We start from the raw sequence: 17,731 nt of genomic DNA, 5'->3' as shown, positions 1-17,731 counted from the left end.
TCAACCTGATGCATATTCATAGACCTTTATGCATATTCAAACTTTTATATTAACTAGTTTACATTTTCCAGAAACTTTTTAGCATGGCCACTCCTTGGGTCCACCTTTTTAGAGCATGCATGTTTCTTGGCTTGTGGTTTTAATCCTCTTTTTACCATCTTTCAATTTGAACCTTGGCTTATACATATAACATTCATCTTAACACTTGTGAAAAGCCAGTATTATAATATGTACCTATAACATCACTCCTCAGGAAACTGGGACTGCTCAGCCCATATTCCTGCTGCTACTTTTGGTGCTTTTCTTTGCCACACTGCAAGGGATTTTTTTTTCAAGCTATACTGAAGAACACATTAGCCTGTTCCTGCCTGCTCCTGCATTGTGTTAATGCTTGTGAGCATTGGTTCTGGAAAAGATACAGGAAAAAAAAGAACAAAATCCACACCAAAAAATCAAATCCTGTTTCCATTTGCATCCTTTTTTTTATTTGTATCCTTACAAGAGCTCTTAGAACTGAAAAACCTCTGGTATTTCAGACAAATAATGGTCTCATTTTACTCAATGTCATTGAGTTCTGAGGTGGAGAGAGGGCAGCTGATTTGGAATAAACCTACATCACTTGCCTAGTCCAGCTGCTGACCAACACTGCAGCTCTGTACTTGCTCTACCATCTAAGCCTCACCTGCAGCTAAACTCTTGCCCTCAAGAGACCAGCTCCAGCAGTGTCCAGGACTTAAAGGTGTTCCTAACTCTCATTTTTGAAGATCCAGATGCTCCTTGGCAGCCTGCTCAGAGCCCTAGCATCACAGGAACTCTGAGTTTGCTCTTCTGGCTAAATCCTATGCCACTCTTCTTTGTATCTCTCAAATTTACAGGACAACCTACTCGATCATTTAAGCTTAACTTCACAGACTCATTAAGAAATACCACAAAAAGAAAATGACAAAGATGGGCACAATCTTTTTCTCCAGACCACTCTAGCATGTGAATTTACCTATTCACCACTCAAATAATGGTGTTTCATAGCTTATTTCATATGCAACTATGACCAAAATCCAAAAGAATTATGTACCCAACAGACAAGTGCACTCATACTTCCTCCTCCATCATGGTGCATTTAATACCTGACCCCAAAAAGCATGAAAACCTCAGGAGTTCAGCAGCTGTCAGATCTGTGATCTCTGTTTACTGCCATAAGTTAATGGATTCTTACCTCACTTCCTAACATATTTATAGGTTGCATGAGACACCAATTTGCAGGCGAGAATAGGTGTAAAATTGTCCTGTAGCTTTCCTGTGAGATCATTAGGAAAATATAACAAATTATCACCAGAAATAAGGCCTCAATGGCATTTTGCCCTGACTAGTCTTGCACATGAATTCACCTATTCACCACTTTAAATCATAGTGTTTGATAACTTATAGCCCATAATTCTTAATACTGTGCCAACAATATTAAGCCGACATGTGTTTGTATGTCCTCCTCCATCACAGCATGGGCGATCCCTGTAACACACCAGCACATATAAAAGTCTCAGAAGCCCATCTGCTGCTGGATCTTCAAAAGCTTCCTGTCTAAATTGATGTCTTGTACTTTCCAGCTTGAAGGTTTGCTCTCTACCGCTTCCTCAAGTTTATCAAATGCCTTCTGCTATGCCCACAGTCTTGCCTTGCATCTAAGGGAACTCATAAAGCTTTTGGTAGGTCCCAGATGCCTCTGAAAACCTATCTCTAAACTAAATTTTTATCATTCCTTTTACTATGAGCTATCTACCGTTGTCTATAAATGCCTGCTGATGGCCCTGCACCACAGCCTATGGAGTGCCTTTTGATATGTCCCATGAAGAGCTTAGAGCCATCTGGAGTGCATAGGGGCATCTGCTGATATCTTTGCTCTCCTCACTGGTCTGAGAATGCTTTTTAATTCAGCTGATATATTGTGCAAATCTAGAACTTTCAGATGCCTTCTGATCTGTCCACAGTGCTTCCATGTGCCTTCCATGTGTCTAAGAGCCACTGGAGTGTCTTTGGGGCTCCCCCAAGGTACCTCAGAGTGCCAATGCATAAACCTATTTATAACCCAAGGCACACAGCTGCAGTCACACCCAGTGGGATACAGGGGCATTCTGGTGTGCAGCATGCCTTTTCCAAGCGTCTTTTGATCTTTCCCAGCAGCATTTTTGACTCTTCAGGAGTTTACTGGCCCCACCTGATTACCTTTTCATTCCCTCTGTTCCTGTGCATCTAACTACAGGGACAGGTAATGGCTGCTTTCAGCTTTTGCTGTTTATTGCTTTGTCTTACTTCACCTTGAGTGTAAGGTAAAAACACTAGCCTTGAGCCAAGCCAGGGACTTGCATCTGCAATCACTGCTGCTCTAGTCTAACCAACAGACTATTTGATTGTATTAGAAAGGAATAAGGAAAAGCCAAAATAGTTTATATGTTTAAATAGACCCATTCTTTTTAGAGCAGAACAATCTTCTGATACACTTTAAGTCTTAAACAACATAAACAAAACTAAAGAGTGCCTATAAAGAAGAAACAGAATTGTATCAGAAGCAAAAAATTTCTATTAAGCACCTAGCCTAAATTACTCAACAATTTCAAATTAAAAACACTTTGGAGCTTGTTCAGTTCAGAAAAGCAGATTTTATTTCAAACAGCAGCACATACATACAACATTTCCAAATATACATTTCTGAAAACAAGAGACTGCATTTCATTAACCACCATGCTGTGGTTTATCAGATGTTGAATTATATTTGGAACCAGGTGGAGTTTCTGCACCATAGCCATTGAGTAGGATGCTCTCATGTTTCATGATTGGTATAATTGTAGAATATAATGGTAACTGTCAGTACCTCATGGAAAAGAACCCACACAGTTTGTTAAATATCACCTGGAGGTTTCAGCTACCTATTTTAAATACAGAATTGTTCTTTTTAACAGGTATAGCAAATCATGAACTTCTGGGAAACACTTAATTCACATCATCGACAAATTTGACTGGCTGTGTACATCTCTGAAGGAAGGTTCCTGAACCACGATTGTTGTTCCAACAGAAGCAACATAGCAGCATTTTGGTAAGAAAAAAAGACAACCTTTCCCAAAACCCCTTTTATTTAGATGCAGGACAAAGATGAAAATAATCAAAAGTTGCTCACATTTCTAGACCTTTAAAAATACAACTGCATTAACAATTTTTTGTTTTACCACAGCTCAAGAAGTGTCAGAATATGCTACATATAAATATCCTAAGCCATCCACCATTTATTCATTTTCTACATAAATCTGCTTAAAATATTATTTAAATATAACATCTTACTAGGAAAAAACCACATCATCAGAAGATTCAGCTTGCAGCTAATTTTCAATGCACTAGAACAAAATGAAGTTGCTCAAAATTATGGCAAAAAACTTTGTTTTCTTATGGTGGGGTTGTGCTGTGATTGAAAAACACATGAAAACATATTAAGAATAAATGGTGATCACTTCACGTCCGCTGCCTCGGACTAGGAGAACTCTATCTAGACCTTCTGTCAGAACTTCCAGAAATTCCATGTCTGAAATACCATTTGGTCAAGGAATTTGTTGAGAAGAGAAACAAAATATCTAGTAATCTTTCAAAAAGTCTGACATATAACACATAAATAGAGTTCAACAATTTCATTTAGAGTTTTTCTGTGTCATCCTTTACTGTCCTGTTACTGGGTTATTTAAGTAGAAGTGAGGCCTAATTTGGGGGAAATTCTCAGTTTTGCCCTACTCACCTACAAAAATAAATAAGAATAGGAAATTTTAATATTAGTTCAAAGTTAAGAAATCCTTGATATCAATAAACACCCCCCACTATCAAGACTTTTTTATCTTCTGTTTTTTAACTCTCTTTCTGTCATTTTCTTAAAGGCAGAACCTTTGCTTACCATCTTAATAATGGTTATCCCAACAGGTACTGGCAGAATCACAAAAATTACATTCTCAGTTTCAATAAATATTAAATCAATACAGCAGAGGATACAGTTTTCATCCCCCTTTCTGTTTTTAGGAGGTCCAGGCATATTCAGGAGAACTAGCTGAGCATTCTGTGATTTATTAAGGACTACTCCATTGAGCTTCACAGCAGTGTGCATTCTTCTCACATTTGACTGATTCCTGGCATGCAAAGAAACATTTTTAAGCATTGTCATAATACTTATGCAATTGAATCATATGTTATTTATTTAAAATTATAAGCATGTAAAACAAGCTATTTTCATGGACACTAGTCCATATAATAGTACATATTCAAAATAAATAAAATACAACTTTGTCCTTTGACAAGAACATTTAAAACTCTAAAATTCAAGCAATTCTAAGTAAATTGTCATAATTCATGAATCTTCTAATTGTCAATTACCTTTTACCAAGATGAATCAAAACCCTGGTTTCAACAGATATTTTAAAGGTCAGACAAAAACCATTAGGGATACCTTTATTGACTTATATAAAAAAGTAACTGGATTTATACAATAATTTCCAAACAATGAAATTACAGGAATGCAATGGAATGATCAGAGTATTTATGTTGTACAGTACAAGATATTACTCATGCTCCTTTGGAAACATTATAGAATTCTATAAGCCAGTAAAGAAAATTCAGAAACACCACAGAATTTTGAACAAATTGCTAGCTTCTCAGGTTGTAACAGTAAGGCAGCAAGCAGTGAACTGAAATTGAGCCTATTCCTTTACATTATCAACATTACTTAATATTTTCCTTGTTGTATCTGCAAAGACAATGGTTGTAGATTTGTGCACAAGAAGAAAAATCTGCTAGGTTTTAAAAAATGTCCTTAGTTTAGTATCTCTCTTGTATGGTTTAGTGTTTTTTCAGAACAAAATAAAAGAACAATTTCCTTACAGTTCCTGAGAAACAGCTATCTGTGTAAAGTTAGCCAAGGCTGGAAATGAGTCATATGCTACAGTGTGACCAAAATATTCTAACTACCTTAGTCCACTTATCCAAAAAGATCTGCTGCCTAAAAGTAGGTGATTTATTTGAAAAAAAATTAAAATAAAAAAATAGTTAAAAGGCATTTGGCCTGAAATTTAGTGGCCAGTGGAAACCAGCTCTATCAATTAAATTGTTTCTTCATGCTCTGTCACCTTCCATCTTCCCCCTACAAGAGAATGAAGTTTCTAAAACTGAGTTTACCGGTCCCTCCTGGTGGATTTTCTACCATGGTCACCATCTATCCTAAGAACCAACTGTACAAAAACTATATATGGAACAAAGGAATGCTTGAAGCTCCGTTTTTTTAGAAGCAGAACTGAATTTTGAGAAAAGCAAACAAGAACTATGAAGAGAGGCAAGACTGTATAACTAAGATGTGTAAATATTGAAACTGAAATATTGTTAAACTAAAAATAAAATGCAGGGTGTAACTTTGCGACAGAGCGGGCAATAAAGGCTTGTGTTGTGTAAAATGTGAACTGTGGCTGACTACCATCATTTATCCTTCAAGTGCTGGTAGAACTGAAACCATACATAGTAGACAAAGTAAACTTCCAAAATTTTAATAAGAAGCTTAATTTGTTAAGCAGGTAAGATTAAGAAAATGCTGAACTCTGAAAAAAAGCAGAGCAGTCAAATGAGATCTTCCACTCAAGAGATGTACTATTCAATTTTTGTGTGCTGTCTTACCCAATGTATGTCTGAACTTACATTATTTCTGCCATGGATGGATTGGTAGAAGGCAGGCAAGAACTGACTTTTGATGAAATATCAAAGTTCCCTTTGTGAACAAATATTCCCTATTGCCCAAGTAGTTAAAAGCATAATAGGAGCCTATTCTTCCAGAATAAAAATTAATTTTTTAATATTGTAAATTAGAACACTAAATATTATGCTGGTGCAGAGAAGTACTGTCAAGTTTTATATTCTTACAGAAATTATAACACATATTTTGTGACTTACCTTGAACAGAAAGTTTATCATATTTAAGAGAACATTAACAAGTCACAATGATGAATATTTTTAGGTGATGTGCTAAATCGCAGTATATGAAAGAAGAAACAAAATGATACATGCATTGCAAATTACAATTTAGAAGCATGCATACAATGTACAAAACCACAAGAGCCAGAGAACTCAGCCTACATTGTTTAAGTGAAGTGAAATTTAGACTTACAGATTTCCCCATTCTCTATGTGAAAGGGAAGCAAATGCATAGAAGAAAAAAATCATGCCATCAGGTAAATTTTTAAGTCAACAATATTAATACACTATACAGGCACACCAAGTTTGAACTGCAATTTCTACCCAACTACACATAGTCATCTTAAAATAATAATATCTGAAATCAGTGTCTTGCACAATTCTAAAGCAGTAATAAGAAATGTTTCAAAGATATAAAATTTTTAAACCCCTAATGATTAGAATATAATGCAGCCTAGGACAATACCCTAGAGCAGGAGCACAATAATTTTTGGAATGTGCAGAAGGCAAACTCTTTCTAAAGAGCTCAAAGCAAATCCATGAAGCAACTCAAGACTTTCAGGTACTAATTTTAAATACACTTTCTAACTGCATTGCCTACAAGTTCTAGACTTAAGATGTGTTTCATTTAGATATTAAGATTTCCCTTGACATGCACAGTTTTGGTTTGGTCATGTGCAGAAAATTTTAATAATAATTTAAGCTATGCTTCTAAGCACATTCTTCCAGAACTAAGAAAAGAGGCATGTGAGTGCTTAAAATCACAACATGAGGAAACAAACAAACTGATTTCCTTCTGTCACTGTTTTTGTGTCTACTACATTGGTTTGACACAGGGAGTAGCTGTTATCTATTTAAGAAAAAGACATTAAGGAATATTTAAACAGGAAATACTTAATATAGCAAGACATATATATTTACCATTAAAAAAAACCAACCAACCAAAAAAAGAAAAACAACAACACCCCAACCCCCCTCTCTTACCAACAAAACACCCCCCACACCCAAAAACATTCACCCAAAATCAAAAACATAAGCTAAACATCTTGAAAAACTATCTGCTCCTTTGGTACTCCCTCTAATGTCAAACACAATAAAAATACAAAGATATAAACACTCATTTTTCACCCACAGGAAGAAAGAAAAAGTTATCATTAAGCTTTTTAACACATATGCTTTCTAGTACAGTCCAAAAGTTGAGTTTACAGCTTGACATCTGTCATATTTAAATTTCACTCACAACATTCTTGTGAATGACTCTTTTATAGTCATTCCACCCAAATACATGCTAATTTTATAAGGATGTCATATAAGTCAAACGCATGAAAATATTACTTTAGTGTTCAATTCTAAATAAAGCAAAATCCCTTAAAAAATAAAACCCAGATAAAACAACCAACAGGATCTCCTGCCCCACATTAAAATACACACAATGAAATGAAAAGCTCCAAATACCACATGCATACTTACGGCTTCATGTTGAAAATATCTTTATAGCCAGACACATTTGAATCCTTGTTTTTATGCTTTTCTGCTACAAGCTTTTCTTTAGTCCAGGTCATTTGCACTTTCTCTGGCACAGCAGCAGCCACACTTGCTTCAACTGCCGGAGCAGAGCGTGAGGCAGTGTTTTTATCATGGATCAGCTGGGCCTGGCCACAAAACAAATAATCATCTCAAGATTCAGCCAAAACCAGCATTTGTAAATTACATGATATTAAAATTTTGAAAAGGAGTTTTACAGCAGTAGAATCAAAGAAGCCAAAGAAAAATGCACTTTGCTTTGTGAACAAATATCAGACAACTGTGACTTCAGCACGAAGTGAAATTGCAAAAATGTCCTTATTTGTTTATATTTGCAAGACTTCATCTTACCTGGAACATTACTTTTGTGATGAACTAAAGTGAGGTTAAATTCTACCAGAGTAATTTATTAACATCAGGGTGTTTTGCCAATGACAAACTTAAAAGCCGCTACTTTGTTGATAAGTTTCATTATTTTCTCAGATACTGGTGTAAACATTGTCCATTTCACATGCCTTTAGCTGAACTACGACATGATTCTCATGATGCCAGTATGGGACTGGCTGACTTGAAGGGAAGCTATAGATTTAGATTATTAAATTAGATTATTTTTGCCTGCAAGAGCATATTGCATGGCAAATTCAACCAATCTAGCCATGAAGGGGCCTCCTCTTCCCTTTTAACAGTAGTAACTCAAATCAAGAATATAAAAGCACACATGCATATAAGAAAGAATTTTGTGTTTTCTATTTTCCACTCCCCTTGTTTCCTTGGAGGAAAATAAGATTAAATATTTAACACATTATTTACTTACTTTCCCTCATAATACTTTGTCCATAGGTCTCTCTATTTATATCAAATGCAACACAAATACATTACCTTAGACTCTAATAATTGTAAGTGAATTGGTACTTGGGGAGAGGATTCTTTTTGTGCTTTGGAGTTTTCTGGTTTGGAGATGATATTTTTTTTTTCCTGTGATTGTTTGTTTGTTTGCTTTTTATTTAAGATATTTAACAGTTCTGAAAGCTATTCAGAGAGTTGTTAAATAAGGAGTTGAAGCTCCTACTCCATTTGGGAACCTCAATTATTCACATGTTAGACATGGTCATGGCATCTCCACATACCTGGTCATTAAGAATTTCATGCAGGTCAATAAAAAGCATGAATAAAATCTAAGCAGATGAGAATACTACTTTCATTCTCAGAAAAATAATTCCTCTAGTGGTTCACAAACTGTAAATGCAGGTGTTTTTAAATGCCTTTGAGCTACAGTATATTCACTAAATTATTTCCTAGTCCCTATCCTTCAGGACTCCCAAATTCTGGACTTTGGTTCAGAGGTTCACATAAGTATCTCTTAGTATGATGGTTCTCCTGCATTCACAGATGGTTAAATGATGAGTCAAGACCACAAAGAAGTTACTGTGAATACAGTTCTATCATGAGAATTATAAAAGCTAACAAATACATGCCAATACTGTAAATACCATGCAGCAGTATCTGAGGAACTAAAATTTCAAAGGAAAAACTGTAAGATGAGTTCAACACAACCATGCTTCAGTGGAAGAAAATTTGCCAATTTTGGAAAGACAGTGAGACCAAGAGAAATTCTGGACCTATAACACATGTCTACAAAAATGCAAACACAACAAAAGCACGTTTTTGTTAGTGCTATTTTGATACTAAATTCAATTAATTAAATACAACACGTTGCACTCTCATTCCATGATGAAAGGGAAATACAAAGGTATACAGCACTTCTACAAACTAGGCTACATGAGCAACACTTCAAGTGCACACTAAACTCTTTGATTACATCAGTCCATTTCCTTTCAATGTCACCACACAGAATGCAGTAATGACATATATGGGTTAATAATGGCTTGCTATTAAAAATGGCTTGCACTCCTTAAAAGACCTAGTATATCAATATGGTCTCTGAGAATCTTCAGTACTTCAATAGAGGACTGTAAAGGAAGTCAATTGTTTGTGAAAGCATGAAATACATTCATTAATGTAAAATCCTGCTTCTGGCTCTCAAGTAAACAGGCAGTCTCAGAAATGTGTTTCTTTCATGGAAAGTAAGTGCGAAAGAGAATATAGTCCATGTCACAGAAGCATCATCTAGAGACAAGAAATATAGGGTAAGAGAATTTAGAAAAGAAAATATTAAAAACTGTTCTATAACAATGAATGATTGAGCTGTTCATGGTTCAGTGCATAAGTTCAGTTTGCAATAGTGGTACTTGAAGTGTTGCAATGGAAAATATGTCTAGTCATGACCAGCACTATGTCCAACTACCTCTTCCTCTTGATAATCATTAGTCAGCAGTGTCTGAGCATCTTGAATAATGGACAATTGACTGGAGTAGCTTTTTCTTCTAATTGAGCCTCGAGACTCATCTGTGATGCTCTGAATCTGGGACAAAAAGGTTACCAATGACAAAAAAAGTCTCCAGAATAAAAGTAGATATCATACTATTCTTCATTTTAATACATGAGATGTGGTATCAGCTTACAAGGCTCTTTTTAAAATGTTTAGTAGTTAGTTACGAAGTCCCTTGACAGACATTTGTTAAACATGAAGCCAATTGAGTCCTTCGGTCTCTACGGGAAGGTCAAATATTCACTAGTTTTTGAGGGTCACATCCTGTCACATATGTATATATTCAGGTGAATTTTTTCACTCAATTACAATCAAAACCATGAAAAAAATTAAAGCACATGAGAAAGCTACTTTTCAACTGCAAAAACCTAAAAATCTAACGATTCACTAACTGTAATTGTGCTCCTCACCTGCATGCACCCAAATCTCTGCTAATCTTACCTAACAGCACAACCCAACACAATTTGTTGGTGGAGAGGATTATTACTTTCTCACAGGTCCCACTAGCACTGCCTTGCCCAAGAGTCCATAGAGAGGATTAAGAAGAGAAAAAGCCAACAACCAAAAATGGAAGGAAGAAAGTGAATGAGGCTCTAAATTTTCTTTCCCCTTTGTAGCACTATTGACTAAGTCAAATAAATAAATGTTTGCCAGTTACACCTAAGTTGCCTATCTCATGTTTTGCAGGCACATATTTCATTTACACCCCAAATAGGAGAAAATTGACCACATTTTCCAAAAAAGTGGTGAGCCATTGATGCCCAGTTCTACAAAAAAACCCAGAGACAAGACAAAATTAGTTCTGTTTTAAAAAGTTGACAGGAGAAGGGAGGGTGAGGGTGATTGCTCAAGGATAGATGCATACCTATGACTGAAACAGCAAATGAGCACTGTACAAAACCAAACTGTCCTCTTTGGGAAGGTCTGAGCCTCATTTGAAGGTGTACACGCACAAAAGTGAGGTTAAAGTACTGACCCTGGTGGTAACTGGAAACCAAATTACACTCACTATTCAAAGCTGGAATACCAGGGTATATTTAAATGCCTGGAAACAGATACTAAAAAGAAAGCAATGCTAATCTGAACTCCTGATACTAATAAAAGAAATGTTTTGGAGGTCAGCATAAAAATGAAAAGAATGGCTAAGGTAATTTAAGAAAAGATGATCAGAGTTAGAATGGGCCGGGCACACTGAGTGCATATACTAATCTTGTAGTTCCAGAGGAAATGAAGACATAAATAAACCACATTTTCTTATGAAAATACAAAAGAACAAGGTAGATTTAGATATCCTAATCAGAAACAATAGATGGATATGACTTTTATTTTTGGACAAGGCAGTAAGTACTAGAGGTTCTTGGAATTATCAGGGGTTTTACTTCAGACCCTGAAATAAATTCAGTGGTATTTTGAATGTCTCAGATTTTACCCTGCCTGATAAGAAGGAAGAAACTGACACTATAATGGCGATGGTAAAGTTCAGATAAAAGTGGATAATAAAGAAAGAAAATCATATGGAGGGAACAGAAAGAAATAAAAACTTCCAAGCAAACAAGACTCTGAAGTATAGTCCAGATTCCAACCAGTTCAGAGCTGAGAAAAAATTCATTCATCTCTTCTGTAATTTATGTGCTATAGAATACAGAGCACTAGCTCCTACTATTCATGTAGAAGTTAAATCCTTTAAAATCAACAACAGATAAATCACTCAAACTCCACTGGAAAAATACTACTGTTCAGTAAAGAAACAATAAGACTGAATAAGATGTACAGAAAAGTTTGGTTTTTTACTGGAAAGATGTTAGGCAGGCTCAAATTGAAAGAAAACTACCATGGCATGGATAAGAAAGAGCATTTACAGCATCACATCACTGTAACAATACCAGACATCTTTAGGAACTTTAAAAAAATTCTGTGAGGTGGAAAATGAATAGAGAGAAGAAAAGTAAAAAGGAAAAAAACCATAAAAACTTCAAACTGATTTGATTTGTACAATTAACACCAAAAAAGAAAAGCCACAAGAAAAAAAAATCTAGCTGTTTTACAAATGAGCAACTAAACACAGTGGAGTTCTCTTATTTGCCATGGGATGGAAATCATTTATGTGATGGCAAAGCCAGAGCATTCACTGTCTTCTACATCACTAAAAAGTCTTGATAACACTGAAGGAGTTAGCAGAATAGATGAGGGGGTAGAAGCACAACCCAGAAGGAAAGGACTTATAATTTACAAACATTCATAAAAATACAGCTGAATTAAGCTTGTTCTTACAATATGCAAATAGTAAGGATAGGGGAGCAGCAAAAACAGTATTTCCATCTTGATATTATAGGATTATAGTCTGTTGGCCCAATTTTGGTTTAAAAAAATTAGTTGATTCATGAAACATTTAAAATAATGCAGAAACTAAAACAAAGTCAGTGTGACTTGAACAAATTTGCATTATATTGTGTAATATGGTGTATTTGTAAGTCATATGAGGAATGGCTGAAGGAGTCAGGGTTCTCTAGCATGGAGAAAAGAAGGCTCAGGAATGACTTTCTTGCTCTATTCAACTACCTGGAAGACAGCTGTAGTGAGGTGGAGGTTGGTCTGTTTTCCCCAGAAACAGGTGACAGGGCAAGAGGAAACAGCCTTAAGTAGTACCAGAGGATGCTTAGATTGGAGCTTAGGAAAAATTTCTTCATGGATAGGGTTATGAAGCATTTGAATGGGCTGTCCAGGGAGGTGGCTGGAGTTGAGTCCCTGGAGGTACTTAAACAACATGTAGATATGTAGATAAAGCACTTAGGGACATGGTTTAGTGGTGGACTTGGCAGCATTAGGGTAGAGATTGGACTTGACTTAAATGTCTTTTTCAGCCTAAATGATTCTATGATCTAAAACCAAATCACAATCAGAAATAATCAGTCCAGTTGCATAATCCTGAACCTTAGCTACTGAGGCCATGTTTGGAAAGGCTCTGAATGTATTCCACACTGATGCTCAAATGTTTTGCTAATCAACACTTGCTCTCAACAAAAACAGGAAAGCTCTTAAAATCTGTTTAAATAAAAAATTATTTCTTTCCCCACATAATTTAACCTTGCAAAAACTGGTTGTAGAGAAACACAATGCAGTTATAGAAGTTTTTGACTAGTTAGAAACTGATTAGAAGCCACAGCCTAAAGATAATACTTCCAGATTTTTCACAGAACATCCTGTGAAGTTGAAGTTCCTACCTCCCTTTCTCTTTCGTTCTTTGATAGCTGCATCTGTTTCAGCATCTGAGATCGCTGTTCCATCATAAGTGTCTTCTCATATGTGAATGCAGAAATATCATTTTCAAACTGCAAAAGAAATTGGTATTAGAAACACCAGAAGTACTGTTAAGAAGAACTACATTTAGGCAGTGTATCTCTCCTACCTGTATTCATGTGGTGGTCCTGGGTGTATTCACAGCATTAGAGTAATCTTAAGTATATAACTGATCAATCACTTCTAAACCCATTCTTAAAACCTAATCTTCAAACAGAAATTTCATGCAGTGAACTATCCTACTGTAATAATATTATTGTGGTTTTATTTTCATTTTAGGCACGTGGAACAGACTTTCCAGTATTCTGTTCCAAGTAGGCTGCAGAAGTGAGAGTTGAAAGCACTTATTTAAACTGGGTCTGCATTGCTGCCACCTGAGCAAACAAGTGTACACTTGTTTCCTTAAAACTGTACCTGTTAAGCACAAGTAACACATTAACCTTTCATCACTGAGAAATCTTCATAAACCAAAGCCATTAGCAAGAAATTCTGGCATATATTCTCATATTGGCTCAAAACTAAAATGCAACATAAAAATCTATAGCAGTCACCTGTGTTGTCACTGACTTGTAACATAGTTCTCCTCTGGAAGATTCTCAGAATTAAATATTACCCATAGAAGAAAATAATAAATTGTATTTCTGTAGTGGTTCAACCCTAGCCAGCAACCAAGGCCCATGAAGACTCTCACTCCCTCTCCCCAAGAAGTGGATTTGAGAGAGAATCAGATGATAAAAGCTAGAGAAGTCCTGGGCTGAGATAAAAATAGTTTAATAGGAAAAGCAAAAATTGTGCACACAAGCAAAACAAAACAAAAAATTAATTCACTGCTTCCCATGGGCAGGTCCCCATCACACATAATGGTTACTTGGGAAGACAAATGGCATCACTCCAAACACTACCCCCTTCTTCCCTTCCTCCCCACCTTATACACTGAGCATAGTATCATACAGTCTGGAATATCCCTTTGGTCAGTTTGGGACACCCATCCCAACTGTGTCTCCTCCCAACCTCCCTCAACTTCTTTGGCAGTGTGGCAATACAAAAAGCAGAAAAGATTTTGGCTCTGTGTAAGCCCTGCTTCACAAAAACAACAACATCTTGATCTTATCAACCCTGTGCTCAGCACAAATCCAAAACACAGCCCCATACCAGCCACCATGAAGAAAATTAACTCTATCCCAGCTGGAACAAGCACAACTTCCTATACTGTCTTCTGCTGAAAATTCAACCAATTCTGAGCCTTTTCATGGCACATGTTCTTTCAACTGTACATGCCACAACACAGGTGACTTTCATATTTAGTAGTCTAAGCAAAGAACAGTAAATTTTTCACAAGTAATTTTTTTCCTAAGTAATTAAAACAATCCTTAAAATTGTTTTATGATTTATCAGCATGATAAACTTTTTAATAAGTTCTGGTGATTCTAGAAACTAGTGATGGTAGAAATTTTGAACCAGTTTGCTCATCTTCATGCCACTTCAGAGTAAGTGAAAGTTTTGGTTGGGTTTTTTTTATGCATGAGTCGTACTTCGGACATTACGGTAGTCACCTTTTAGCACTGGAAATTACATCCTTAGTTTCCAAAAAACGTGTGCCTAGACAGAGTAAAGCTTTTGTCCCTTCTTCTAAACAGTTTATGACCCATATTTAAAAAAGGAAAAAAGTTGCAAAATTCATTTTGTCACTACCTTGACTTGTGAAACTGTAGCTATACTGTCCTGCTGTTCAGTACTGAGGCTGAGGCTGGCGATGCCAAAAACAACTCTCACTTGAGCCTAGGGATTCCTTATTCCAGGGAGGTATTCTTACAGCAGCTGGAGACATAGACAAGTCCATTGTGTCTCATACCATTTATCATAGCTTAATAGATTAAGCACATTCAGCCTTCCATTTCACTGCTTGCTAAAAATTCAAGCTTTTCCCTTCCTGAATGAACCAACTCTACAGACAAGTCCTCATAAATAAATTAGAATTAACACATAAAACATCTCAAACTCTACTTGACAAACCCATTAAACTGACCACCACATACCCTAGCACTGTGACACGGTAAGATAACAATGCTTAACTTCTTGTTCTTTGTGGGACTGCAGTCTTTCAGTTTCTATATTTAGGCTAATATCCCTTTATTTGAAAAAAGTTAACTCTGTTTTCCCAAGTTTAGTCCCAGTTGCACCTTAAAAATAAGTAGTAACAAACCATTTCAACAACTTCCACTTGAGCATTCAGTCTAAGGTGGTATAAGAACATCTGAAGATCCTTCTTCATTTGAATGCTATTATCATCCATTTGAGCGACGGTGAAGATACGCATTCTACATTTTCTCCAAACCTACCAAAAAGATACATTATAGCCATTTGTAATACTGTGATTGCTATTAAAGCAATGTGCATAATTTGAACAGGGTGAAGGAGTATTTAATTAGATATGTTTTGAACCACTCAGAGCTAGGAAATTAAATCCCAGACACTTTCTATTGTCCTTGCCTTGTGCTGTCGAAGGAGAAAAGGCAGCAACATCAGCATACCACCATCATGAACAATCCACCACACATCTATATTTCCTTCAGTAAAACGTTCTTGATTTGTTGGAAATAAGTCAATGTTTTTAGCCACCAAAAGTGCTTGTTGAGCTGCAGTTGTTTCTCGTACAGTATCTGTCAGGGAAAACAAGACACTTACTCAATAACTCGTTTTCATACACAGCTTTTGCTTTTGTTTTAAATTCAAAAGTTTAAACCCTCCCAGATTCTGCTGAGGCAAAGACGAATATTCTAGGTGTCTTGGAAAAAGAGGAATAATCTGGGTGTTTTGGCTCTGGCTGGGACAAGGTTAATTGCTGCAATAGCAAAGAGGGGTAGTGACCTCTGGCAAGGACACAGAAGTTACTCTACACTACTTCATGCCATTGCAGAAATCAGGGGGGAGTATCTTCCAAGGAGAAGGGGCTCCTTCTGGTGAAGTAAGCATGGTGCTGATTCTGAGCTGGAGGGAGTGGTTGGGTGGCACCAGTTCCAAGACAGAGGGAGAGGTTGGGGTGGCATGGCTGCGATCAGGTGGTGCTTCAAAAATGCATGTGCACCGTTCTGTTTTTCACACTTTTTGTTATTAATATTATTGCTGTTTCCAGTAAATTGTTCTTAACCTGTGATCTCCACCTCTTGTGCCTCCAATTCTCCTTTCCAACCAGCCACAGAGGAAAAGTGAGCAAGCAGCAGCATGATTTGGAGTGTGTCAGTGGGAACACTAAATTAGGAAGTACAATTCCTAAGCCACAACGATCTTTATTTGGTGTCTGAGGTGAGGCACAATGGGTTGAGATAACAGAATGCCCAGAGTAGGCTGGAAACAAATTTGATCTAGGCATTTTTTGTTTTAAGTATGGAGCCACTGGTTGCAATGTTGCTTGGTCTGGTTCATGTGGGAATGGTACCTAAGCCTGTATATATTCCTGTACGTGCTCCTCATGGTATTTTTTCAGAGTAGGAAGAGGGATCAGTATTTCTTTCCTGATATACTGAGGGATGTCAGTTTATGACATGATAACATCAAGGGCAATGATGATCATTTGGGATGTATATTGACTTGTTCTCCTACTCTTACCTCAGGCACTACCTTTGCATGTTTACTAATCATACACACTCTGTGGGAGGAATGGGGGAGGTTGATTTTCCCCAGATTTTCACCCCCTTTTCCTGGCCATTTCCTCTCCCTTCAGCCTGCTGCATTCTGAGAAGTCTGCATTCCATTTGGATGTTAAGAAATCATTTTCTTGGTACTAAGCCTGCCAGGTCTCCTCAGTCTACACCACATTTACAGTGAAGGAGTTTTCTAGGGAGGTTACTCAGAGATCTGTCCCAGGGATGTATAGTCATGAGTGACACGGAAAGTGGGAGAAAATGGGCCAGCTTTTGAAGAGTTATTCTGCTCCAGTGGTTTGAAACTTCACTCTTGAACAACTACAGGACCCTGGTAAAGTAACAGAATGCTTGACAGAAAAATGCTGTGGCAATTCCAGGGTGGTGTGAAGTTCTGCAACATGCTGGGCCTTGGCTACTATTTATTGGACATTCCTCAATACTAGACAACAGTCTCAGGGGGAAGAGGAGGAAAGCAGACTGACACTGGCATTGTGGCCACTCAAACTGCAGCTGAACCAGAAGAACAACCTGTGCCAGTAGCAGTTGCCTCTATATAGAAAAAGAAACCCAAGACAAAATCAGTTCACTTAGTGAAGGATGAAGAGGAAGGGGAACCCTCACAACAGGAGGAACAGGCAGGGCCAGAGATAATCATCCAATCCCAACATCCAGGTGAGCTGTGAGATACGCAAATGAAATTTCAGCCACCAGTCAGGTGAGCCCCTAGTGACTTAGCTGCTCTGATGCTGGGATATTGCTGCCCATGATATGAAACTAGATGGTAGTGAAGCCAAGTAACTGGGATCCCTGACTTGGGATGTCAGCATTGGCAAGGGGATTGGGAAGAAGACAGAAACTCTCAGCCTCTGGAGGCAACTCTTGTCAAACATCAAGGAAA

At 37.0% G+C, this 17,731-nt stretch overlaps 1 protein-coding gene across 3 annotated transcripts in view; it reads right to left on the bottom strand.

Moving 5' to 3' along the window:
* Positions 1-2,631: 2,631 nt before the first annotated feature.
* The window catches only part of LOC107200522 (solute carrier family 12 member 7-like), a 62,281-nt gene continuing 47,181 nt past the window's right edge, over positions 2,632-17,731 (bottom strand). Inside the window, exons 19-25 of one of the 3 annotated variants that reach the window (XM_015619155.3) lie at positions 15,680-15,849; positions 15,393-15,524; positions 13,114-13,221; positions 9,809-9,925; positions 7,450-7,631; positions 4,021-4,154; positions 2,632-3,565 (exon numbers count right to left, since the gene is read on the bottom strand). In XM_015619155.3, coding sequence (XP_015474641.1) covers positions 3,474-3,565; positions 4,021-4,154; positions 7,450-7,631; positions 9,809-9,925; positions 13,114-13,221; positions 15,393-15,524; positions 15,680-15,849 — 935 coding nt within the window. In that variant the 3' untranslated portion in view covers positions 2,632-3,473. Of the gene's footprint in view, positions 3,566-4,020; positions 4,155-7,449; positions 7,632-9,808; positions 9,926-13,113; positions 13,222-14,881; positions 15,008-15,392; positions 15,525-15,679; positions 15,850-17,731 lie in introns of those variants that run through there. The other 2 variants (XM_015619156.2, XR_004495885.1) reach the window with 2 other exon arrangements.

The sequence above is a fragment of the Parus major genome, chromosome 2, assembly GCF_001522545.3.
Source record: "Parus major isolate Abel chromosome 2, Parus_major1.1, whole genome shotgun sequence".
In the NCBI taxonomy this organism is placed as follows: domain Eukaryota; kingdom Metazoa; phylum Chordata; class Aves; order Passeriformes; family Paridae; genus Parus; species Parus major.
Note: the sequence above shows the minus strand (reverse complement) of the source record. Positions and strands in the feature narration are given on the sequence as shown.